Raw genomic sequence first — 27,920 nt, 5'->3', positions numbered from 1 at the left:
AAAACCTATCCTTCAACATTAGTGGTATTTCATTCAACAAAATGAATCATTTCAACAAAATGAATCCACAAATATAAGTTGTGCAAACAAAGGAACATACGATTAGTTTGTGTCTATTCAATGAACAAAAACATAAACTAACAAAAATGTAAGGGCCTTTGCGAGGGTTTTTTTTAGAAGAGACGACTTTGGAGTACTATGTTTATAGTTTAAAAAACTTTAAAGAACAATGTGATAACTCTATTATATACAAGAGAATATGAGATTTTTAACTGACTTTTTTATCATTCTAATTATATCTTTAAACAAATTTTTTAATAATAATTTTATATTTTTTTAAAGGAAATAATAATGTTGTATTGTTGGTGTCATTGAAAATATAAGAAATTATCTTGTATTTGCTATATTTTTTATGTCACTAAAAAAGATAAACATGGTTTGTTGGGTATGTTATATTTTGAGAGTCACAATCATTTATATTTTTTTTACGAACAATCATTTATACTTATACGTTTAATCTAAATCAAAATTTCATAAAAAAATATTGTTCATAATTTACAAACATTAACACAATATAAAGGACGAAAAGACTTAAATGTGAACGCCTGTTTTTTCACTAATAATTATATACTACTTAAATCACACTTAATTGATTTTAAAAAAATATATATATCTTATAGTATCCGTGATCTAAAATAGAAAAACAAGTCTTCCTCTTCCCTCAATAACCCTGAAAGCTTAATTCAATATGACTGCCCCAAAAAACACTCAGTAAGAGAGTGGAATTCTTTCAAAAAAAATTAAATTCTCCTCTGCAGGTGGTAAACGCAAAATTCATCCAAATAAATGGTCGCAAAATTCTTCCAAATAAATGGTCTATTTAATACCAAGTATATAAGTGACTCCCTCTAATAGTTTATATACGTAAGTTTTTTTTTTTTTAAGTCTAGTGGCTATAATTCACTTTTTTAAAGGTGGATAAGTGGAATGTTGAGGGTTTAAACTTCAACCCTGTATATAACAATGTTCCAACTTATACATAAGTTTTTTAATGAACTTGAAAAACAAATAGTTATTTATAAATGTGATCCGAATGAGTATCAATCTATCAAATCTTACACCCCTTTGCATAGTTTAGCATACACGTGAGTGTTACGACACATGAATATTTTTCCAAATAAAACCAATATAGTCGACATCAACTTTTTTCTTTTTGAATAAATATAGTCGACATCATTTATTCTCTTGAAAAAAAAAATATACAAATCGTTTGATTTAATTATTCCAAAAACTTCCACCGAGTATGACTTTCTTTCACACTAAGTTTCACAAATTTAATTTGTAGTACGCACCAATAATATAATTGTCTAACATAGACGTAGGTTTAGATCTCACCGTTTAAACATATCACTCTATTGCTTCAAAATTTACTTACAAAAATATCTAAATAATAAAAACTAATTGAACATCTATGTTAAACATTCCCTTAAAAAAATCTATGTGTTAAACATTTTACGGTGCACACTAGTTACTCCGTTCGTCTCATAATAATTGTAGTTTTTGTTTTTTATTCTCTAACTCAAATTAATTGTCACTTTAAATATCCATACAAGATTTATTAATTTTCTCCACTAATATACCCTTATTTATTGTGGTTCACTCCACTTAAGAATGTTTTAGTAAATATAATATTAATTTTCACCATTAAAATCAACTCAATTAATAATCTTCTTAAGAACCGTCCACAATCCAATGCGACAATTAATCGGAGACGGAGGGAGAAAATTATTTTAGCAATTGTGAATGTGATATATTCATATGAACTGTGTAACTACAGTTTATCTTGTAGCACATCATAACCTTCTGGACTCAAAATTTGGCATAACAAGACTTGCTTCTTCATCCAGCAGCAACTTAAAATGTATGAAAGATCATACGAAAATAAAGTCGAAGAAAAATAAAATAATTTTATTCCGCTTATACCACGTCTTACTCTACAGTCTAAACTACAAATATACAAACCATTGGTTTGTTCCTTCGACGATCGCTGTAGTACCCAACTCTCGCTCTCTCTCGATATATATAGAAAATTAACATGCCTAGGCTATATATTCTGTTCTTTTTGGTGAGAGGATGGATCAAATAAGGGCGAAAACAACGATACTTTGAGCCAAAACCGCCTCCAAAGAGGGCGCATTTATATAAATAAAGGTTATCAGGACAATGTAACTTTTCCTAGCTGTGCTTCTCTATATTTGTCATCTCATGTTGCAACAAAGTGGTTTACCTTGATGTTGCAATTTATCCCACATGCAAGTCATTTGTCTTGGCGATTGGTAATGTGCGGTGTAGTAATCTTCGATGCACCCGAATTGGCAGAACTTAAAGCTGTGCACATACTCTACTTCTCTTGAGCTGTTGAATTGTTCTACCCACATTCCCATGCTCACATCTTCCATTTTAAATAACTGCATCATGTCAAAGTCGGTTAAAAGCCAAGATTTACATGTATCGAAACGCAAACATGCGTACAAAGTTGAAGATGTTATGAACACATTCATATACACTTTGTTCTATGCAATGTAACATACAACAAAGTGCATTGAGGGGCAGAGACTATTTTTAAGAGAAACTACTCAAAACTGTTTTTCATATTCACCTTTTTAAAATTATTGCAACACACGGATGAAATACTCTAAACGTGATTAATTCAAAAGAAGTGTTTTTTAAAAAAGAATTTGTAGCAAATGGACTCAAAATGAGGGACTAGAAAAGATGATTTGCAGACATACTTTCAATCTTTGGTGTTCAAATTCGGATACAATGAACCGAGCAATGTCAGATGAGACGATGTAACCCGGACCATTAGCATAGGGAGGATACTCTTCCTCTACCCATTCCTGAAAATTATGCAAAATAAAATAAAATGAGAACACATTCAACAATGTTTTCAGAGATGACAATCCAAAGCCACAAAACAAATCAAAAGTCGAAGATAGTGAATGTCATAAATATCATTGCATAGAATTTTCAAAACAGGGTAGAACTTCAGCTTATTGTTGAAGAAAGAACTGATAAAAGTAACTATTTTAAACTCAGATTACGCAAAATGTGTGCCAAAAGCCAGCTACCTATAATATAAAACATCGTTATAAACTGAAAAATAAAATAACCACTCCAGAACGCAGAAAACCAAAAGAAAACTTATACCTCGTAAGTTACAGCCCATTTCCCATCACGAAGAGGCTTGTGGTGGTAATTCATATTTCCCATATAAAGGCTTTTGCCAGTTTGAACTTCTCTCGCTTCGCTTATGACAGAATCCACTCTAACAAATGTGTCATCATCACACTTCATGATATACTTAGCAGCCACCGAGCGTATCTGCAAAAAATCGTGTTCAACAACAACCAATAATAAATCAACTTAACAATGTATACAACATACAAATAAGCAACATGTTTTCCTCTCCGATCACTTACCCCGTATTCACATATGGCTACGGTCTTCAAAACAACAAGGTCATAATGATCCATGTATGGTACTATAATAATATCGCCGAAATACTCAGCTTCTTTCTTTATCTCCACATTTATATCCTTCCTTCCATGCTATCATATGAGAAATGGAACAATCGTAAGATCAAAACATAGTGTAAACTATTCATAGATTTTTTTTATCATTATTTAGGGTAGATATAAGATGCAGCCTCTCTTACCAAGGCCACGAAAAACCGAGCCACAACATGTGAGGATTTGATTAGCTTATGTTGCATCCATGACTTCCTCACTGCCATCCGTTCAGCAAAATGGTTGCCAGCGGAAAGGATACCGATGAAAAGCTCAACGTTCACGTTGAGAATAGGTGGTGCCTTCCACCGAGGAAGCAATTCAAGATGCATCTGAGGAGCAAAGCTAGGATGTGATGTAGGTAAGGAAGCAGCATATATAGAGTGCACATCAACATCTCCATTTATGGATAGTCCAGTAGCATCCTCAAGAGCAAAGCCCTACAAAATGTGATTATAATCAACACTTAAAGAATGACATTTTTGTAGTCATCCGTGTTGCGAATTCGATGAGAAAACTCACACCAATAACAACTTGATGTGTGGAGCAAGGGATAATAAAGCAACCAATAATCAAAGTGAATAGAACAGTTATAATCACAAGCCAAAAGTAGAAAACAACACAGCAAGAGAAAAGAAGAAGAGAGAACACAAAGAATCTGTTTACCCAGTTCGGTCCAAATTGACCTAGTCTGGGGGAGAGAGCAGCCCTCCGTTCCACTATATGATGAGTAACGTTACAAAAGAGATGGATTACAAGAATAAGTCTCCCGCCTAATTCTACCCAAATCCCAGCCTCTTCCCGTAACCAAGAGACTCAATCCTAATAGTGTTTCCCAAGGTGAATCAACCCTCAAAACCTAGTGTTTGTTCCAAAGAGACAAACTCTATACAAACCCTAGTTTTGTTGTTGCCTTTCTAAACCCTTGTTTCAGCCCCCTCTATCTCAAGGTTTACACTGATACAATGCCTATATTTATAGTAAAAGAAACCCCCATAAAATTGTACCAAATCTGGCCCAAAAAATACGTTTCTGAAAAATAACAGCACGCAAAATCGGGCCCCGATTTTTACCATTCGGGCGCCGATTTTTCCAGTACCAAACTGCTCCCAAAGACAGCCAAAATCGGGCCCCGATTTTTGCCATTCGGGCCCCGATTTGTACTTTCAGCAAACATCAATTTTTGGCCTCCAAACTCCAATTTTGAGTCACTTTCACAACAATCCGGCAGGAGATAACAGATACAGATGTGTTTTTTTGAACATCAAAATACAGATATCATATGTATTTATCTCTTTCTTGCTTTTTATCTTCTACAACTTACATGTATTTCAAAAGTATATACAAAAACCAAATGACACCGTTTTTAACATCAATTTTTTGATGTCAAAAAATAATTTCTCTATGATATGATTAGCGTACTTACTGTGCGATACGGAAAGGAAGTCACATGCCTCCCATCTACAGTAATATGGTAACCTTCCAAGCCAGCACTTATGGTGAGAACAGATAATTTCCCCTCGGCAAAAGGATATGGCCATTCAACAGGCACAACCTTTTTTCGCCCCATCAGTCTGTTCAACCACCATGTCGCCTTCCACTCTTCCGATCGATTATCATCGTCATGAATCCATTTCTCACATTTCACCTGTCCATCAACTTCATAATACCATCACAAAAATCAGTAAAGAAATTAATGTCCCTTGTAACAAGACACAGAAGGAAAAAACAATGAAACAAACATGCATACAAAATGTATTCATTCAGAAAAGAGAATGAAAAGAATAATATCAATCAGTCAGCAAAAACTAGTGTTTACACAATCATCCGATGATTTCCATCTTTCCAAAAATTGAAATTTTGAGATAAAATTTATGATAGTCAACAACAACAATCACCCAGATGTTTTCTCACTATATGGAGTCGGCTACATGTATCAATCGGTGCCATAAATTGCTATCAGCGTTGGCTACATTGATTAATAAATATCTTAAATCCCTATCACGTATCAGGTCCCAAGATAGACCATTTACCGCTAAAACGGTTCTTAATTGTTTGACGTGTGCAATTTTCTTTAGTCTCTGTCCAAGTCAATGTCTATCTCTAGCTATTGAACTATTCTCCCGTCTTAGTCAATGTCTATCTCTAGCTACCGGACTATTCTTCCGTCTAAGTCAATCTCTATCTCTAGCTATTGGACTATTCTTATTTGATCAACAGCTATCCAAGCCTCCATAGCGGTAGGTGTTTCCCACACATCCCCAAACCACCTAAGACAATTCTCCAATCTCTTTTACAATGGGAGCCACAACAATTTTATCGTTAATTATTGTATAGTAATCCTGTCTTCATTAAGACACATGATAGTCAATCCACTTTGAAGATTTTGAAACAAAAATGGTTAATATTGTAAAAAAGTTCTTGTTCAAAAATATTGTAAAAAAGTTTGACCAAACTATACCCTTTTTCTTTTTCCCAACTCAAAACGCAAACAAACCACAATGTTAATTGTAGAAAACACAAATCAAGTTCCTTCAAAGAACTAAAGAAATCACATTCACTACAATTGAAAACTCCAAAATAATCTCCCTACCCCCATTAATCAAGCAACACAAAATCTCTACAAACAATATCAAAAACAACCCCTTTTCCAAAATTCAATTGAAAAACCAAACACAAACATAAACCAGTGTTATCAATTGCAGAATGTAAGAAGAATTCCCACTCCCCAATGGCATCATAATCTATGGTGCTATGTATCATCGACACTTCAGATTGAAGGGATGTCTAGTGTCCGTCACGTCTCAATGTCTGACACAACACCGATACATGTGGTTGCATTCAATTATATCATTTTCTCAAATTATTATCAGTGTCACCATGTCAATGTCTGTGTCAGTGATTCATAGATTACAACTGAAAACTCCAAAGTCCAAAATAAACTATCTACCCCATTAATCAAACAATCTATACAGAATCAACACTTCAGATTGAAGGCGTGTCTAGTGTCTGACACATCTTAGTGTCTTACACCAATGTATGTGATTGCATTCAGTTATTCTATTTTCTCAATTATTACCAGCGTCAAGTGTAGTGTCAAGTGTCATGTTTGTGCTTCATAGATTACAATTGAAAACTGCAAAGTCCAACAAAATTAATTCAGTACCCGGCTACCCCCATTAATCAAACAACACAAAATCTTTGCAAACAATATCTAGAAAAACCCCTTATCTTAAATTCAATTCAAAAAACCAAACAAAAACACATGATCGTACATGCATATCAAAGGGCTAATACATTACCAGTTTCCTCGTCTGCGCGAGACTTCCATCCCTCACACCTAAGACCAGTCCCCCATTGCATCCTATAACAAGTATTCTGTTCAATAACAGGCTTTCCACTCCAATCCCCTTTAAGCCTAGGATTAAAATGCAATATCTTTGGTGGCTCTTCATTATCAACAGCTTTCAAACCCTGCAACTCCAACATAAACTGTGAAACCATAACCTTTTCATCACCATTTTTCACACCACCAATCTTTGGATCACTCTCACCATGTGCATGACGTGGTGTCCCCACAACAGTCACATGAGACCAAAGTGTCAACCCACAATTCAAAACCATAACCCCTTTCAACTTCTCCCTAAACTCAAACCCAGAAACTGAAACTGAACTCAAACAAGTATCCGAATCAGAACCATTTTCGGCTTTTTTAAAACCTGAAAAACTCTTAACTTTACCACTTTCAACTTCTTCCCATAACTTTTTACCAGAACTGTAAGCATGTTTTGCTACCTTGTGAAGCTCTGATACACCTTCAAAGCTATTGTTAAAGCTCAAGGTTGAAACTTTCTGTAATAATAGCCCAAAGGGTCGTTTTTGTTTGTGATTTTGTTCTTCCAAAAGTGGCATTGCGTCGGTGGTGAAAACCCCAATATTAGCTACGGTTTCTGAACCTAACCCTGCTTTGAAAGCTAAGGGAATTTCAAAGCTCATGAAAAGCATGTAGAGAAGCATCATCATCATGAAAATTTGAATCAGTGTGAGTCTGTTTGGGACTGTGAACACTTCAAGCTTCACCTTCTTCATCTTTGTTCTGCTTTTGCTTTGATTTTGCTACGAAAATGGAAGCAAAAAGTTTGAGATTTTTTGAAGAATGAAAAAAATGGTTTTTTTTTTTTTTTTTGTGGGTTTGTTTTGAAGGAATTTGAAAGCTTGTTGAAAAATGGAATTTTGTGGGAAGGTTGTGAAAAAACTTTGTTGTTGCAGTCACATGAATAAATATGAATGCAGAGAGAACAGAGAAAGAGAATGAAAATGAAAGCTGTTTCTTATTGTAAAAGTAAAAATAATATGAACTTTTAGTTTTTAATTAATTTGAAAATATTAATTATATTTTGGTCAAATTAAGAATAATCATTTTAATTATAAAAAATATTCTATATACAAAACATAAGACTGAGAAAAACCCGAAAATATTCCATATGCTTTTTTTTTATAAGAAAAAAAAAACATTTCATATATCATAAACAAGAATAGAGTTGGTCAAAACTTAGTCAAAAATAAGAGAGAGAGTTGGTCAAAATAAATGTGAAGGAAATTTTTCTTTATCTTTTTTTTTTTTTTGAGGAAATGGGAAATTTTTCTTTATCTTAAATATTAAAATTTATTTATGTTATGAATAACCAGATATTTTTTTAAACAAATATATTTATAATTTGATTTAAACCTAGTAATTGCGTTCAAATGATTAATAATTTTCACCAAAAAATAATCATTCAAAAGAACTTAAACTTGATTTTTGAAAAGAACAAATTTTTTATGCAAAATAATAGTTGATGTTGTCTCTAAAAAAATGTAGTTGACTCTAAATGGATGATAAAATTATAAATTAATTATGAATGTAATATTAATATGCTTAATTTCATGAGAGAAAAAATATTATCACAAGACCACCTTACTACATATTTACATTTATTTAAATTATTTTGGTCAAAAAAATATTTAAAACTATAAACAATTTTTTTTAGAAAACAGTTTATTTCTTATTGTCATAGAGTTATGTAAGACGAAGGTATAATATTTCAATTGTGTGTCAAGTCTTTCAATTGGAATTTTCTTTATATTGATGATAATTTATCAAAGATTTTGGTGTTCAAGTCACAGATTCTTTTGTAAAAAAAAGTCACAAATTCTCTTTTCAAATTTGTTTTCGACTCTTTAAATTTGTTGTGAATGTTCTTGTTGACTTTTTCAAACAAAATACTATTCTGTATTTTTAATATAATTTAGTTTTGCGTGAATTGTGCTTATTTTGCTCAATTGTTATTTTTATCGTCAAATAGTTAGAAATTCACATTTAAGATAAACATATGGATTGTTTGGATTTTAAACTCTGACCCAATATAATTAAAATTCATTGTCCTTTATCAAGTGAAATAAGTTCATAGAAACCGTTCAGTTGTTATTTTTATTTTTCTTCGACTTTAAGTCCCAAAAGTTTATCATCTTCATTTTTTGTCATTCATTTTAAGTAAACTCATATTTAAAATTCATATTTTTAAATAAAAAATTTACAGAAAATTTACAATACTATAAGAGTCTATCCCAAAAAAATAATTTTTTTAACAAAACATTAATTAAATATAATTTTTTATAATTTTGGCGGTTAAAAATCCATATTTAATTTATGTTTTGTTAAAAAATTATAATTTTTTTAGATTTTTATAATATTCTATACATTTCTGCACAATTTCATTAAAAAAATATAAAAATTGACTTAAAAATAGGAACTAAAAGTAGTGATTGATAATTTTATAGAGACTAAAAGTTGAAAGAAAATTTTAGAGGGACTAAAACGTAAAATTTGTATATTTATAAAGATAAAAAACGTAACCCTAGATTATAATATTTAATTGGACAGCTTTGTAAATTTTTATTTACATTGTCGCATATATAAACTAAACTAAATAGTTATTATTATTATAAGGGTTATGCTAACAAAAAATTTAAAAAGAAAATTGTAAATAGAGAAAAGAATGGATGAAAAATTCCAATAATCAATGTTGAACATGTTAATGAAAAAAATAAGTAGCAGTATTTTCATGTTAAATTTTTTGGGATTAACATTTTCCTTGAAAAGATTGAGAAAGATGACATGATTAATTGTAGTGGGTTCAAAATTTCCTTTTGAGGGATAGCCGCTAAGGAGACAAGTGGTCTTGCATGGCACACCTCATTCTCCAATTGCCAAATGGGTCGGTGGACAATTTTTTATTCTTTCTCAAGAATATTACTACTTCGTTACAACAACATATCATATTCCTAATTAAAAAAATATGTAATTGCTCTTATTGTTGTAATTAAAATATGCTTATATTTGACCAATATTTAATTCGAAAATATTACTTTACATGTAAGAAGTGACGATGAAATGTATGATTGAAAAGAAAATGGAAACTATCAAAGGTAGAAATGGTCTAGTTTGAGCGTTGAGGTTTATATAAGTTTTGAGAGTCTAGACCGTTGGAGAATGATGATGACTTGACTTTGATAGAGGTGTGGGTCGTTGTAACTTGTAATGACTTGGGGGTAGACTAATTCAATCTAGTGGTCCCCGGTGGCTTCTATAGTGGGACATCAACTAAGTGTGTTTATAGTACCTCTAATTCTAGTCGAGATTTCCTTCTAGTCTTTAACATGATAAAATGTGTATTTCAACGACTGCAACATGGAAGTCTTCCATGTAAGACCATTTACAATGGTCACCAACATTAAACAACCTTCAACACCCACTTTTTCAATTCCCAACACTCCACATCATTTTCTCTCTCTTAATTCAACACTCATTCAACTTTAACCTCTCCAATGGTTTTTTTCATTCAACACTCTACCCCACCACCTTTTATTTCTTATTCTTATTTAATTTTATATTTTTGTTTTTATAATTACATAAAATTACAATTATCGATTATAATTAAATTAAAATAAAGAAAAACTGAAAAAAAATTGAAAAAAATTTATTTAAATAATTTATTTTTATTTTTGGGATCCATTTCACTAAAAAGAAGATTAAAACTTCACTTAGTTTGCTAATAGAAAGATATAATAAGAAGAAGATAGTGAAAAACTTGGTATTTTTTTCTGTGTCCAAATGAAATGAACCAAGTCTCTATTTATAGAGAAAAAAAAATCTTGAATTTTGATATATATATATATTTTTTTAAAATTTTTTTTCAACAAAATAATTGATGTAGAATTATTAAAAAAAATTAAAAACAGTTCAGCCAATACAAAACCAACACGCGTCCCCTTATTCCATATTTTCTTTCTTCTCTCTCCGTCCACTGACATTCCACGCGCTTCTGTCGGCGTGTTTGTTACACGCTCCATTTCTCACCAACCAAGCTGCGACAGGTGGCACAATGGAGCAGGCTTCAACAACGTTGAATGGATTCAACAACTCTCACCTCCAGCTCATCCCTCAACAACATTCAACACACCATTGGACAGGTTCCACTTGTTGAAAGTCAGATTCAACACCCTCATTGTACATGGTCTAATAATCTCTTAAATTGAAAGTTTAGTGAAACACAAGAGTCCTTCATATTGTAGGGACTTTTGGGTGGATGAATAGGTTGGATTATTATATTGGCTTAGAGCAACAACACAAATGAGGTTGGATTTCATATCTATAGGTAACTATATGTTGTTCATGTTATAAATATTAATAGTGGATGTCCAAATAGCAAATTGGTTAATGGGTCATTCCACTAGGTTATTGGGCTTAGTTCATATGCTACTATATTTCCCTATAAATAGAGCTCATTGTAACATTCATAAACACATCAGTGAATAAGAATACTTCTCCTTGTTCTCTCTTCTTCTCCTTCTCTCTATTATTGTTTCTATTTACTTAGTTTCATAACACGTTATCAGCACGCTCTAATCAACTAAGAAGGTACATAACTCTTCTTAATCTATTATAGTAGATTGAAATTTTGTATCGATGATTATAGGCTATTGTTGTAATTCCATCAATTTGGAATCAATGCCTTATAGATACACTTTATCGTTATTATGCAAATTATATACTGTTTGTTTATTTTTTAATTAAAAAATTCAAGCATCCCTGAAGGATTGCACAAAAGATTGATCATATCTATAATATAGTTCCTGAAGAACTATATTAAAAAAGAAACGCATCCCTAAATGATTGCTTAAAAACTCAAACTGTTTTCCAATGAATTCCTGATGAATTCAAAGGTGCTGCATCCCTGAAGGATTGCTTAAAAACTCAAATTGTTATCCAATAAATTCCTGATGAATTCAAAGATGTTGCATCCCTGAAGGATTGCTTAAAAAACACAATTTTTACTGAATTCCAGATGAATTCAACAAAGATACGTCCCTGAAGGATTGTAAAAATGAATTAATTATATTTATTATATTTTTGATCAAGATAAAATTTATTATATAGTTCCAGAAGAACTCAAAAAGAATTCAGTAAGTATTTTAATATCCCTGAAGCATTGCAAAAGTAGCACAATTTTCATTATTTTTATCGTAAATTTGGTCTGTTTTACTATGATCATCTTTAGTGTTTATTTTAATTATTGTGATGAATAATACCTTAATGTGTAAGAGTAGTAACAATTTTTCTTCTTTAATGTGAATTTTATTGTATTTTAATATTGTAATCAATAGTATTTTAATATGCATGAATAATTACCATATTTTAATATTGTCATTATGGTTGCATTAAATCATAATTATGTGAATTTTTTTATATTACTGTTATTATTTATTCTGTATACATTTTTGAAAAATTCAAAAGTGTTGATCTCTAAAAGATTGTTAGAGAATTGATTTTATTGTTTAAATATATTGCATAGTTCTTGAAGAACTTAAATACTCGGTTTTATTTTCTATGAATTCATGAAGAATTCAGTAATGATACATCCTAGAAGGATCCTACAATTAACTGATTGGATCGGTTATATAGTTCTTGAAGAACTTAAAAACCAAATTTTATATGAATTTCACAAGAATTCAAAAGTCTAGAGTTTATTCTCTATGAGTTTCAAAAGAACTCAAAAGTCTCAAATTTTGTTTAAATCTGTTGGCTAATTCCTGAAAATTTAAAAAGCCAATTTTTATTCTCAATGAATTCTTGAAAAATTCAATATTGATACCTCCTTTTAAGGATTACTTGAAGAATAATTTTCAAAGATCATTGGTTATGAACATCTGTGATATAGTTCTTGAAGAACTAAAATAAACATATTATTGAAAGCATTCCTGAAGGACTACTTAAGGAATGAATTATCTCAATCATTGTTCATGAAGATTTGTGGCATAGTTCCTGAAGAACTAATGGTTTAATAAACACCCTTATGGGCCGTAAAAAACGGTGATTTTTCTTGGTCACCGTTTATGTAAATTTGATGTTGAGTTCTTGAAGAACTACACATTTAAATCATAACATAACACAAATTTATAAGATCTATTTTATCATGAAAAAAAAGGAGGAAAATATGAGACAATATATGTTTTTATACCACTCGAAATATGCTCCTGAAGTAGCAAAATGAGTGAATATCTTGAAGAATATTTTTGAAAGGTTACTCACATTTGTAATTGATTAATGAGTGGTTTTTGATCAAAATAGTGAAAAGTCACATTGAACGTCATTCCCAGAAGTGAATGATTCATACTATTTGTTTTATATAACTAATATCATGGTTATGGTAATTGATTTAGTAAAGATTAGTATTGATATGATACATGCCTAGGTCATACAATTCCTTTAGTATGAACTTAGATTAGATAGAAAATTACTATTTGATCAAAGATTTTCTTGATACGATTATATTTATATCATATGGATTGAATCTTGAAAGATTGTTTTCTTATTGCATTATCAAAGTTTGGTTATGATTTTCTTCTTTCTTATTGCATAAGACTTCTAGATGGCTTGAATTACAAGGTAAGCACAAATCTTTTATTTACATAATTCTTGAAAATATTTTCTATGAATTATCATTCTCTTATTTACTTCTAAATCCTCCAAGATTATTATCTCATAAACAATACATGTTAGATATGTATATTTTCTTATGAAATACATTTATTTGATCTTGATCTCACATGTAATTTACATGGTGGAGATATCAAACTTGAAAAGGATATTTTATTGACAATTTGTGTTGCCTAAATATTACCTTGAAAGAAAAGCTTTATGATTTATAAACTTTTAGTTCTTCGAGAAATTTCGTGTTTAGTTTATTTTATAATTGATAAAATGATGGTTATGCAAAAGATAAATCAAGGTTTTAAGAATATTCCTTATATAATTTTATTTGGGTAGAATTTTGTTGTTGTTTATTGTTATTGTTTCAAATTGATAAAAACAAATGAAGCGAATATTATTGTAAACCAGAAGTTTACAAATCATCTTTCAAATGACAATTCTTAAAAATATATAACAATTCCAGAAGGATTGCTCAAAATTGTTTTTCTTGATTATTTGTGGTATAATTCCCGAAGAACTACAAGATTACTCGAAGCTCCTGAAGAGCTAATGTATTGTTACATAAAGTAACAAAGTTACACGTTGAGATTGCATTCTAATATGATTTTATTGAGTTATAAAATATCCATCCAAATGGATATCATATTGAAAAATATATGTTAAATATCTCTATTATGAGATATACTCTGGTGAAAATAAGCGTAATGGAAAAGTGATGTTGTCTATGATTTGTAATACGCTTATATTAGTGCAATGAAAGCACATATTATGTAAACCAGAAGTTTACATACTATATTAAGTTTGTCGTTGGCAAGACCGGTTGGGTTATCCCGGATCTATTATGATGCAAAATAGATAAATTTTAATGGATTTGTATTGAAGATCCAGTAGATTCTTCAATCAAATAACTTTTGTGTCTTAATATTTTCAAGGAAGTAGAAAATATGAGAATTTGAGTCTCTCAAAATTGGTGATATTTGTGAATCGATATATCGAAAGTGTGGATAAACTAAATGACATGTATGACTATTGTCAATTCACAACCAGAAGTTTGTGAGATTATTTTGTCAACAAAGTTGATAAAGAGTTTATTTTCTGAAATTTTCAGAAAGCGTTTGATAAGTATCATTTGTCAATTAAAATTGATATTGAAAAATTGCTAGCATATGCTCATAAAAAAATGGACTTGAAGATCCATTCTTTAGACGTCTAAAGTTAATTGTATGTTTGATACTTATGAAACCATACATTATAAACTCTATTTTGAGAATCAACAATCTTTTATGTTGATATATTGATTTGCATCAAGCCAACTTATTACTATATGTAAGTCCTCCCTCTAATTCATCATTGGTTTTAGGCTAACAATCTAATATTTCTCATCTTAGTAAATTTTTGGATGTGTTTTGTATATCACAGTTGTTCCAATATAATACACTAGGATAAATCTTGAAAGAATATTGGGAAAACATTTTTGATATGAATCTCCATCTATCATAAGTTTTATTAAGTCAACTTGTTTACAGCCCAGTAGGTTGATTATCGATTGATAGATTAGTTTTCCCAATATTAGGGGGAGATGAGAAGCAGCTAAAAAATGTGAACATGAAGTTCAAATAATTATTTGAAAGGAAATATTATTGTCTCATCATGATCCTCAAGATATAACTCATTTGCAAAGTTAAACAAATTGAATATCAGCTGCTAATGCTCCAAACGAAATAGATATCCCTGTAGGATATTCTAATATTGCAAATGAGTCTCAACTGTGCCTGAAGCATGGTAGACCAATCGGTTCCAAATATATAGAAAAAAAAAACCTCAAATAAGAAAATGAGCTTAAAGGAAAGATAACCCAAACGAGGATATAGAAACTCTAAAAGAGTGTTCTGACATAATTGATATTTCAGTTCCAAAAGAAACTGATCAGGTACCTGAAATTCCCGAAAATAAAGAGATCTCAGTAAATTATGTCACTACTAAAATCCAATGGAACCGACATGAAGTCAACGTTGACGATATTTTTGCATATAATATAGCGCGAAATATGATGAATGATAACGAGGATCATGAACCTAGGTCTATTAAAGATTGTAGACAAAGCGAGAATTGGCCAAAATGGAAAGATGCAATTGAAGCAGAATTAAACTCGCTCAACAAGAGAAAAGTCTTTGGACCTGTCGTCCGAACACCTAAAGGAGTGAAACCAGTTGGGTATAAATGGGTGTTTGTGCGAAAACGTAACGAGAATGGTGAAATTGCAAGATATAAAGCAAGACTCGTTGCTCAAGGATTTTCGCAAAGACCTGGGATTGACTTTAATGAGACATATTCACCTGTAGTTGATGCAACTACTTTTAGATATTTAATTAGTCTTATAGCTCATGAAGGGCTAAATTTGCACATGATGGATGTGGTCACTGCCTACTTGTATGGCTCACTTGATAATGACATCTACATGAAGATCCCTGAAGGATTTAACTTGCCTGATGCAAATAGTTCAGGATCTAGGGAAGACTACTCCATAAAATTAAATAAGTCTCTCTATGGGCTAAAACAATCTGGACGCATGTGGTATAATCGCCTCAGTGAATATTTGCTAAAGGAGGGATACAAAAATGACTCTGTTTGTCCATGTATTTTTATGAAAAGATCTGAAAATGAATTTGCTATAATTGCTGTCTATGTTGATGACATAAACATTATTGGGACTCCCGAAGAGCTTCCAAAAGCCATAGATTGCCTGAAGAAAGAATTCGAAATGAAAGACTTGGGAAAGACAAAGTTTTGTCTCGGATTACAAATCGAACATTTAAATAATGGAATTTTTGTGCATCAAGAAACTTACATAGCAAAAGTGTTAAAACGTTTCTACATGGACAAATCTCATCCATTGCCGACTCCAATGGTTGTTAGATCACTAGATGTGGAGAAAGATCCTTTTAGACCTCGAGAAGATGGTGAAGAACTACTTGGTCCTGAAGTACCATATCTTAGTGCAATAGGAGCACTAATGTACCTTGCTAATTATACGCGTCCAGATATATCATTTTCTGTCAACCTATTATCAAGATACAGTTCTTCACCTACACAGAGACATTGGAATGGGGTCAAGCATGTATTTCGTTATCTTCGAGGTACAATGGATATGGGTTTGTTTTATCCTAAAGTACCCAAACTAGAATTAATTGGTTATGCAGATGCAGGTTATTTGTCAGATCTTCATCATGGAGATCACAAACAGGTTATTTGTTTACAAGTGGAGATACAGCAATTACAAGAGGCAAGTAGAGAATGTGTTTGGTTACGATCCATGATTGAGCACATACAAAAGAATTGTGGTTTATCCTCCGGAAAAATGGATGCAACAATTATTTACGAAGATAACACGGCATGCATCGCTCAGTTGAAAGAAGGATACATTAAAGGAGACCGAACAAAACATATTTCTCCAAAATTCTTTTTCACTCATGATCTTCAGAAGAATGGTGATATCAGCATTCAACAAATTCGGTCGTGTGATAATCTTGCAGATATTTTTACAAAGTCACTCCCATGTAAAGTTTTTGAGAAACTTGTACTAAAATTGGTCTTTGTCGTCTAAGAGATATTTGTCTTCATGAGGGGGAGAAATAAATGTGTTCTGCACTCTTTTTCCCTTCACCTAGGCTTTATCCCATTGGGTTTTCCTGGTAAGGTTTTTAATGAGGCAGCTCACACTCAAAAGGATATTGTACTCTTTTTCCTTCACTAAATTTTTTCCCACTGGGTTTTTATTTTAGTAAGGTTTTAATGAGGCATATCCTCAATGGACATCCAAGGGGGAGTGTTATAAATATTAATAGTGGATGTCCAAATAGCAAATTGGTTAATGGGCCATTCCACTAGGTTATTGGGCTTAGTTCATATGCTACTCTATTTCCCTATAAATAGAGCTCATTGTAACATTCATAAACACATCAGTGAATAAGAATACTTCTCCTTATTCTCTCTTCTTCTCCTTCTCTCTATTATTGTTTCTATTTACTTAGTTTCATAACAATTCAAAATTTATTCTTTCATTTAATATGAAATTTCTAACTTTCGTTTGACACACCAACACAATATAAGTCATTCACTTTTTGATAGTTGGTTCTTTTTACGTAAAATGTAAATAAAAAATATGGGAAATGTTAACCGTGTCCCGGTGAAGGAAGCATATATAGTAATAATGCATTGGAACTTGTGAAGTCAACTCTTTAAAGGTTTAAAAAAATATTACTTTTAAACTAAAACTTTCTTTTTTTGGTTTCCTTAACCGGTGCCCCCGGGGCACCGGTTAACACAACCCAAAAAATATTAATATGTGAGATAAAACATGGAACTCTTTGTAAATTCTTAAGAGTTTTTTTTGAAAGACAAATTCTTAAGGGTATGTTTGGAACCAAAGAAAGTAGAGGGAAAGATAGCTATGGAGACTGAAAGTTTTTTGAAATTTGTGATTCCATGGTTTGGTTCAATTATTACTGTAGCAAGGAAAGATTGTTTTTTGTGGGGTCCACGTACAAACTTGTTTCTGCTCTATATAGGATGGAAAGGGCACGGAAAAGGCTGAAAGACTATTGCCTTGCCATTTTCTATTTTTTTATTGAATATGACCGTACCTAAAAAAAAATGGCAAATCAAAAACATGTATTATATATTTATTTCTACTGTCTGTCATGATATATTTATTATTTATTAATATATTCATTTATTTATCTAATAGGTATATTAATAAAAATATTATATTATTTAATTAAGGGTTAATTAAGTTTTTAGTCTCTATAAATATTCACAGTTTTGTTTTAAGTCCCTACAAAATAAAATCACACTTTTTAGTCCTTGTAACATTTTCCTTAAGCATTTTAGGGACTAAAACTGTTGATGGAAATTTTGGACAGAGACTAAAAGTGCTGATGGAAAAATTTATAGGGACTAAAAATGCTGATGGAAAATGTTACAGGGACTAAAAACTGTGAAATAATTTGTTATTGGTACATATGTTATTAAAATAATTTGTTATATTAAATTAAAATTGTATAATACATGTGTGTATATATCATTTTTATAAAAGGGTATAAATGTCATTTACAAAATATAGTTTATTCTTTCCTTCCACTTTCTATTCACTTTCACTATAATCAAACAACCTAACAAATCATCTCACTTTCCATTCACTTTCCTCATACTTTCTTTCCTTTAACAATCTTTCCTCTTACAATCTTTCCTTTCACTTTCTTTGGTGATCCAAACACACCCTAAGAGTTGTGCTGTTATAATTAAAAATAGAAATAAATGAGTTGTTTCAAAATGATTTGACATAGTATTAGTGGAGTCCGCTAAGTTCAACGATCCACACAAAATAATTTTGATTGAATTTTGTAAAACCAATTTTAGTTATAAAAGTTAATTCGAAGGTAAAATAATTTGTATTTGTATATGTTCCCATAAAAACAAATTAAACAATAAATTTAAATGTAAAAACCATATTTAATTTAGAAGCACCCTTCAAAAAAATATCTAATTTAGAAGCAAAAATTACAAACCTTAATTTCAATTAAGAATCAATTTTAAAAACAAAATTAATTCTACTACAGAACTCTCAAACATATTAAATCAATTTAAAATCTTTATAATCATGTTTGACTTTGTCACAAGTGAATTCAAGTGTGGATGGAGAGCATCCACAATAGAGTTCTTCATTTTAGGTGTTTTAAATGGGTTATATATATAGGGCTGCTAACTTACACCCACTTAAAAATACTAAGGTGTAAGTTACCAAGCGATATCCACTTGTTTTTTTACCTAAGTAACCCATGTCACTGTTCAAACATATTTTAAATATAAGGGTAATCTTGTAAGTTTCATTTAATAATTAATTAAAAACAACAATTGGTTGGAACATCCGTAACCGCTTTTAATACATGTAACAAAGAATAGTTCAACTTTCCTTTGAATTGGTTGCTCATATATATCATGTCCTATCATGAGTCAGTGTGATGTGTTTTCACGGGTAATTACTTCGGTTATGGACCAGATACAGTAGTTATTCAATAGATGTTCGAGTTTCTATGAAAGACTGACGGCCTATTGCTCTATGGTGGCTATCAAAATCAATCTGCCTTTGTTCTGGGGAGATACATTTTGGATAATGCAAAAGGTAAATAATGTGATGTTGCTCTTATACTTGATATTAGTAAGGCGTACGATCAAATGGATTGAGAGTATTTGAGAGATATTATGGTTGGGGGTTTCACGACTGCAACATATGGGGTGGTTCCGGTGACAAGAGGCGACATGGTTCAAGGCGCACAACAGCCACCGTCTCCGTCGTCGCCAATGTTTTTGACTTGCTTCGTCTCCGCTGCGGTCGTCAGTGTTTTCAAATTTGGTTGTTCCAAGAAAACCCTTTTCATTTCATTTTTTAAGGATTCTTACATCAGATTCATTTAGCTGATTCTTCTGGGCGTCTTCATGTTCCTTGTGCTCGACATAAATGAATGGAGAGAAGCTACGTTTATGTTTATACAAAAACTAATTCTCTTACCCTATGTTTGGATACTTTAAAACGAACATAATGGAGTGGGACGGAGCGGAACAGAATGGAGTATAGTTTCCATTTGGATGTTTGGGTATTTTACGACGGAACGGAACAAACTCTCTATTCCATTGATTGGAAATTGACGGAATGGAATACATTATAATTTTTTTATTCCATTTTTACCCTTATTTAAAAATACTATCATATATAGAATTATAATATAACTTATGATAAAAATAATAGCAAAAAATGATTAATTTTGTTTTTAAAATTTGTCCATGACGTCCCACTATCTCCATAAAAGCAAGTTCATTAAGAAGTATGTTAATGGCATAATCACATGTTATAAAATGTAGAGTTTGATACTTTCGGGTATTTGCAGTTTTACTTGAACTCACGAAGAAGAAACAAGGAAGGAGCACGGAAGAAAGAACTCACGAAGAAACAAGGAGCAGATGATACGTGTGATTAAGTAAATAACAAACCGGGTTAAAAAGGTAATTGTCTCATTAGGAGACCTCATTCCATCCTATACACCCCAAATTGGGGGGAATGAAAAATGAAGGAAGATGATGGAATGGGAGGGAATCATGAGTCCGGGTATGCTCCATTTACCCCATTTAGAGACTTGGATGAGTGACATGTGAAAAAAAAGGTTTGAATGGTTCAGATTAAAAATAAACAAAACATCAGCTTTTTTAATTAAAAAAAAATAGAGGAGAAACACGCGCTTCTCTTCTTCTCCTACGTGAACGTTACACTCTCTTTTGAGCTTCTATGTTTAGTGAATACTGGTTCACGTAGGAGAAAAGAGAAGAGAAGCGACAATATATGGTCTTTATCTACGTTTATAAAAGAATATTATATTTAAAGCTTGAAAATTCACATGAAAAATGGACCAAAAAGACAAAATTAAAATTAAAATAAGATAAAAGTGCAATTTTGCCTAATATACATCAACAAAAAATCATTCCCAATTATCCAATAAAAAAAAAAGATCAATCCTAATATAAATAGAAATGATTTTCTATTGAGAGTCAGACTCATATCAAACACCGCCCCTATTCTCTTGAGCACCGCCGCCGCATCACCTCTTATCGATCAGGTCTCTCTCTCTATCGCTCTCTCTCTCTCTCTGATTTATGGGTGTTTGTATATAGTTAAATGTTTAATGTTAGTGGTTTTTTTTGTTCAACTTGCTAATACACCTAGAGAGGGTTTTCTTTGAATCTCTTTTAAGTTTGTTGTTGATGCTGTTTGTGGGTAGTTTGGTTCACTAAAATATGATTATTTATTTATTTTAATCATAGGAGGAACCAAATGAATGTTTTAGTAGAACAGAACAGAACTTTTTAATTCTGTTCAATTTTAAAGAAATAAACAAGCACTAAATATACACTGATATACAAGACTGAAGGTTGTGTTTAAGTGGATTGCTGCCTAAAAATTTTGCTTCTATTTACTCTAGTTCATTCATTACCATTTTTTTTTAACTGATATACATGTTTGTTTGGATCTTTATTTTCTGTCTACATCTCATCGCAGGTCTCGTTTCATTATCACATCTTGTTTGGATCTGTTATTGTTGTTGGCAATGAATTACATGCGCCCTATCCAGCTGGTTAAATATTTATGCAAAGCACAACCTGGTGGAAGACTTATGGCGGTCGACGTTGGCACTAAGTTTCTTGGAGTTACCATGTCAGATTTGGAGATGAAAGCCGGAGTTGACATGTCAGATTTGGAGGTGAAAGTCCCGGAGAAATCTAGGTATAATAATAATTAGCCCCATTTGTTTTTTTTTTTTTTTTTCAGGGTTTAGGGAGTTGCCATGTTTATTTTTAAACATTAATGGGTATGTTTGTTATCTTCAGCCTTATACAGATGAATGATAAGTCTGGAGAGCCCAAGAGTGATGCTGTTATTGCATCTGAAATCAAGGAGCTGGTACTTATAATCAGTTAATTAATTATAGTTTTGTTATTGCATCTGAAATAAAGGAGCCTGTACCTATAATCATTTTCATTTTAATTAATTATAGGTTGATCGGAACAATGTCAAGGGCATGGTGATTGGAAAGCCCAAGGATGGACTTCAGTCTTCCAATATAAATTTGTCCTCCAAGACTACAGGGGGCTTGGACATTGGACAGCCCGATGGTCTTCCGCTGTCTTCCAATGTATGTTGTATGTTTAATTTCATAATGTATGTTGTACTAAAAATTAATTTATGTAGTATTTCTTGATGTGATTCTGTCTTCCCTCATTCGACCTAGGTTCAAGAAGCAAATATTATGAAGTTCGTCCAAAAGCTTACGGAAACAAATATTATCAGTGATATGAACTATACATACGCAAAAGATGGCTTCTCCAGTAAGGTGAATCACACGTTTATTTCTTGCTATATACATAGGCTTGTGTTATTTATATGATATCAGTTTTAAAATGTGCAGAGTGCTTTGATATGGATGTGGGTTTTGAAGGAGGAGGAAAACAAGGAGCTGTCGAAGAAAAGGGCGAAAAATATGGTCGCCGAACGTCTTCTCCAGGTAAATTTATTGATGTACTGTCCATCATGTGTTTTCTTCGATCCTTTATGTCTGGTTTTGGGGTTGCGTTTTTATGTGAACTTAGGAGGATGCATCTGTGTTGGTTATAGTGTTATAGAGTCTGTTTTGAGTGTTGTGGAAATTTAAGGTCAGGCTGTATAGAATGTCTCTGTTATCTTAGTTCCGTAGTTCCTGCTTTTAGGCGTGTAACAAGTCTGTTTTGGTGCTGATATAAGGAGTTCGGTTTGCTCCTTGGTGTTAGGTGTGGAGTTTTATTTATTTTGGGTTTAATTTGGCTACAGGCTACATTCTTGGTACTTTCTGTTTGTTACTTGCACATCTTGTGCGTTCCTAAATTAATAAATTCATTTTTTTGCTGCTTCAAAAAAATAAAAAGATGGGTAAAAGATGAAAATACAAACAAGATGGGAGATGAGAGAAGAACTTTTTGAAAAATCTCAAATCTGTTTTTAAGAGAGAGATGTGTTTACTGGTAGTAACTAGTAACTAGTAACTAATGATGATTTCCACTTTACTAGGGATTTATTTATTATTATTAATAAAAAATAAAAAGAAAATTGATTGATAGTTGGTACTGGTAGTACTTGCTAGCATGTTTGCAGGTGAAGGAATATTTAAGCTGCTCAACTTTAGTATAAAAACATAATTAATTACACCTTTCCAAGTTACACCAGTTGGCAGTTGTTCTGTCTGTGTGTGGTTCTTGAGACTGAGTCCTCACATCACCCCTTCATATCCGAATAAAAAATTAAAATAATACGGGTTGGTTTCGGTTTTTGATGGATGAATTTTGACCATCTGCACTCGACAGTTACTACCCAGATTAAACCAAAAATGTTCAACCGACGTCCCGATGACCCGATCCTACACCGCCCGTTTGTCAATTTTTCTATTCGGTTTGAGGTGGGTGGCGCTTTTCTGTCCACCCCTAGCGAGTCTGTTCAAAATTTTCCTTCATTGTACAAAATCTGGTACTACAGACTTGGACATCCTCACTATGAGGTGCTCAAATCTGTCATTGAACTTTTTAATCATAATTTACCTAATAAAATGCTTTCTGATTTTGTTCTGCCTGTTGTTTGGGGAAAGCTCATAGACTTCCCTCTTTTACTTCTACTGCAACTTATAATAATTAATAAACTTTAGAACTCAAATTTTGTTATTTATGGGGACCTGCTCCAGTAGAGTCTTTTGGAGGTTACTGCAATTTTTTGACCTGGCTATTTCCTTTAAAACTGAAGTCTCCCACATTAACAACCTTCCAAAATTTCAAAAATATGGTAGAACTACGATACAACACTTCCATCAAGTGTGTTCAGACTAATGGTGGTGGTGAATTTCGCCCCTTCACCTCTTATTTGAACAATCTTGGCATTATTCACAGACTCACCTCCCCTCATACTCACCATCAAAATGGGTTTGTAAAAAGGAAAGCATGGGCGTTTGTTTCTTGCATGAGAACTTTATACCCAAGAATAATGTTCCCAGGAATTAAGAAGTGAAATCATAATCCCGGGTACTTTTCAAAAAAAGCGTTTGGTTAATATTTACTACATTCCTATGATTATTTGTAAACTTGGAGAATATGGGTAGTTACTAGGTGGTTATTTAAGTTTTATCCCCACCTTTATGGGAATATTTTTTTTCCCACCCATTTTCTTGGAAATAAAAACATGAGAAATGGGAGGTTATTTTATTCGTGGGAATGTTTTATATCCGGGAATTAATTTCCTAACATTGTAACAAACATAGGAACCCTTCTTTGTAACTTCTATATTTTTGCGAATGATTTTTACAACTAGGAAACAAACACCCCCTTACTAAACACGACATTTTTAGTCATACGAGCTTATAAGCTATAAAAAATGGTAAAATATAGTAAAATAATATTGAAGGTTAAAATTGGAAGAAAATGTAAGAAGCTATAAGCTTTAAGCTCAAAAGCTACTTGAAATAACATCTAATGGCTGGTCCCTTTCTTTGTTGGTCATGGTGTTCTTCTCTTTGGGTGTTGTTTCTTTTGTCTGATCTTCCTTTGTGATTCTTCTTTGTTTGATTAAAAATATATTATTTCATTAATGTATCGAGTAGACTAACAGTTGTTTCTTAAATCTATTTTGCCAGACCTACCTAGATTACGTAAACATGGAAGTCTAGCTCGTAGCACCACCGGAGTCAGGGCGGAGCCACACACAAGGTTGATAGAGGTTGGCAGATGATAACAGTTGTTTCTAACATTGCTAGATTTAACCTAAGCAAAAATGATGATAAATGTGAATGATGACTTATCATCCATATAAAATACGAGTACAGTTTCTCTGTATCTAGTGAATTAATCTCCTATGAAGATGCATGTGTATGTGTTGAAGACATTGCAAGCGCTTAAGAATTTCTAGGAGTTTTATTTTTTGTTGCAATCAATTTACAGTATATGGTAGCAGGCAACCTTATTGAAGGAATTGCAAATTAAAAAGCATGAAAAGAAATTGATATCACTGAAGTCACGTCAAGTGCTCAATCTTTATTTTAATTTTAATTTTAATTTTAATTAATATCCATGATAGCAAGGTGATTGAGAATAAAGGATGAGCACTCCAATATAACAGGAATCCTTTATATGATGTGGCTTCTCAATCAATTTTATGTTTAGTTATTAAGTATCGGATCTTGCCTCTATTATGAATGGTGATGGTACCCGAGAGTGTTTGAAGAGAGGTGAGGGCTGCTGTTCTTTGCGCACAGGTTTTCGACAGTAGGTGGCTGTTTGTTGGTGTTGTAGCTGGAGGTTGGCAGTTTTGGTTATGGGGGGTGGTACATGTGCTGTTTTGCTGTGATTTTGGTCACTGGTGTGTGTTTTTTGAGGGCTCTAGCTGCTGTATTTTTGGTTTTGCTTGGGGGGGATTCCTGTGCTTTTTGCTTTCTGTTGCAGCCTTTTGGGTTTCTATTTGTTCTTTGCCTTTTGCACTTCTTGTGCTAGGCTGTTATATGAAATATATATGCTGCTTAAAAAAAAAATATAGTAACTCAACATTAAATTTAGAGGTGGCACTACGTAAATATATATGCTCAAAGACATCATTGAAGCAATTTGTTGAACAATATGACAGTGCATTGAAATTGAAATATAAGATTGAAAAGGAAAGCAGGGTAGATTTTGGTTCATTTAATTCAGTAAATTGCTTGTGCAAGTCGTTTTGGCTTTGAATCCCAATTCCAAAAATCATTTACCAATGCAAAATTCAAAGAATTTCAAGTAGAAGTTGCTTCTATGATGTATTGCAATACTTCATTTGAAGAATTGGTGGGTTTAAATTCTATATTTTATGTGATAAAAAGTAAGAAAGTATACGATAAAGCAAAAGATGTGGTATTCAAGGTGTCCTACAATGAAAAAGACTTTGAGATACAATGCACTTACTGCTTATTTGAGTTTAAAGGCATATTGTGTAGACAAATACTCTGTGTGCTTAAACTCTCTGGTAAAACAGATTCAGTGCCATCTCATTATATTTTTTCTCAGTGGAGGAAGGATATAAAGCGACGACATACCGTTATAAAATGTGGTATTGATAACTGGAAATGTTTAGTTACAGCGTGTTGGTGAAGCATGTGATGCCTTTTATGAAGTTGCTTCTACAGAGATAAACACCGAAGAAGAGTTATTGGAAGTGATGAATTGGATCAAGGACTTGAAAATTAAGTTAACTTGTAAAAAAACTTCTCCTATTATTATAGAAAGAAGTAAATTCAATTCAAAATCAAGCGTCTAGAATTCTGGACCCCGTAGTGGCTAGAGGAAAAGGGCGCCCTCCTTCAAAACGAAAGGCTTCTATAGTTGATTAAGTTATAAAGAAGAAGATTGCAGAAAAAAAAAAAACTCAAAGTAGCCAAAAAAGAATAATTTGTCAGAGTTCAGAAGAGGCGATTTTGAATTTGTCAAATGAAGAACATAGCAGTGCAATAAATCAGGTTTAAACATAGGATATATGTTTTATTTATTTCCATTTCAGTATTTATACCATAAATTAATGTTTATCTCCCTGTGTATTTGTAGTGTGAGCAAGATTATTTTAGGAAGAATGGATATGGTACTATAAACAATTTAGCTCCCTTCAATCCAAATCAAGAACATTTTGCTGAAGTAAACAAGGTGCATATATAGAATTTAATATTGTTTGATTTTTATTTGAAAATTAATATAAATTGGATGCCAAAGGAGCTGTGTTTATCTTAGGTGTGATCTGCGGCTGAGTTTCCTGTAAATTTGACAGCAGTAGGTGTTACTAATGTTTATATCATTGACATAACTGATTTAGTATATTCCATGCAGGTTCCAGATTATTCTCAAATGAAATACGATAATGTTACTCGTTCTGATCTATTTCAGGTACTCTCTTATTGTATGGCAAAACACTCAGCTAGTTGTTTATTGTGTGGCAAAATCAAAGTTTAATTAAAAAAAATGCACTAATCTCTTTGTGTCTTTTTGTAGGAACAATATCATATGAAAGATCAACACAATAACCATAGAGACACAAGATGAACGATCCATCTATCATCATAAAGACACAATTCAGTCACTGCTTTTGCAACTTTTTAGCTTTATTTTGTATTAGAATTTTGATATTTTCATTTGGAAGGATTGTATATTATTTAAGAATATTATAACTGGAAAGACATAAATTGATGTTCTTCAAGTTTCATACATTGAAATGTATACATAGGCATTGTCGAACAAGTAGCTATGATTTTCCGCATGAGCATTGTCGAACTTTTCCCTCAATGCTATTCATAATGATTCCCTAACATACAATATCATTATTGAACTATTCCTACTGCACTTTAAGCTATGATTTTTTTAAGAATGAAAAAAAGAAGCTACTTGCAGATGAGTAAATATTATTACATTACATGGATAGTCTTTAACAAAGACATCCTAAAAACCAAATGCTCACTATTTTTCCTAACCATCATAAGGTTCTCCCTCCCTTTGTAGTCTCCACTATACAAATGAGCTTAAACAGCTACATCCATCAAAGCTTGACAAAATTTAGCTCTGACCAAAATATCTCTCTTTTTTCTTTCTTTCTTTTTCTATAGTCTAACCAAAATATGTTCACAAGTGTATATAATTAAAAGTCTTCAAACAGTAGCATCATTTTAATTTTGAGCATTGCTATTTATCTA

General features: G+C 32.0%; 2 protein-coding genes and 1 pseudogene across 3 annotated transcripts; 2 read left to right on the top strand and 1 right to left on the bottom strand.

Annotated features, from left to right (window-relative positions):
* Positions 1–1,947: 1,947 nt before the first annotated feature.
* LOC146921285 (hydroxyproline O-galactosyltransferase GALT6-like) lies at positions 1,948–7,817 on the bottom strand. The gene is made up of 7 exons (XM_085714715.1): positions 6,872–7,817; positions 4,996–5,228; positions 3,719–4,009; positions 3,483–3,611; positions 3,211–3,384; positions 2,793–2,900; positions 1,948–2,468 (listed from the first exon to the last, which is right to left on the bottom strand). The coding sequence occupies exons 1-7, from the start codon at positions 7,656–7,658 to the stop codon at positions 2,259–2,261; spliced, it is 1,932 nt and encodes a 643-aa protein (XP_085570841.1). The 5' UTR covers positions 7,659–7,817; the 3' UTR covers positions 1,948–2,258.
* A 13,386-nt stretch (positions 7,818–21,203) lies between these two features.
* On the top strand, positions 21,204–25,237 carry LOC146921284 (uncharacterized). The gene is made up of 7 exons (XM_085714711.1): positions 21,204–21,269; positions 21,710–21,934; positions 22,039–22,111; positions 22,206–22,343; positions 22,440–22,541; positions 22,617–22,712; positions 24,858–25,237. The coding sequence occupies exons 2-7, from the start codon at positions 21,759–21,761 to the stop codon at positions 24,888–24,890; spliced, it is 618 nt and encodes a 205-aa protein (XP_085570837.1). The 5' UTR covers positions 21,204–21,269; positions 21,710–21,758; the 3' UTR covers positions 24,891–25,237.
* A 630-nt stretch (positions 25,238–25,867) lies between these two features.
* On the top strand, positions 25,868–27,490 carry LOC146921283 (uncharacterized; annotated as a pseudogene). Its single transcript, XR_015012065.1, has 4 exons — positions 25,868–26,702; positions 26,788–26,883; positions 27,064–27,120; positions 27,226–27,490. The product of XR_015012065.1 is annotated as an uncharacterized LOC146921283 (transcript).
* Positions 27,491–27,920: the final 430 nt, after the last annotated feature.

Source organism: Medicago sativa, chromosome 5 (assembly GCF_051527215.1).
Source record: "Medicago sativa cultivar Bolivia chromosome 5, Bolivia_mono, whole genome shotgun sequence".
Classification (NCBI taxonomy): Eukaryota; Viridiplantae; Streptophyta; class Magnoliopsida; order Fabales; family Fabaceae; genus Medicago; species Medicago sativa.
This window is presented reverse-complemented; position numbering and strand designations above follow the sequence as displayed.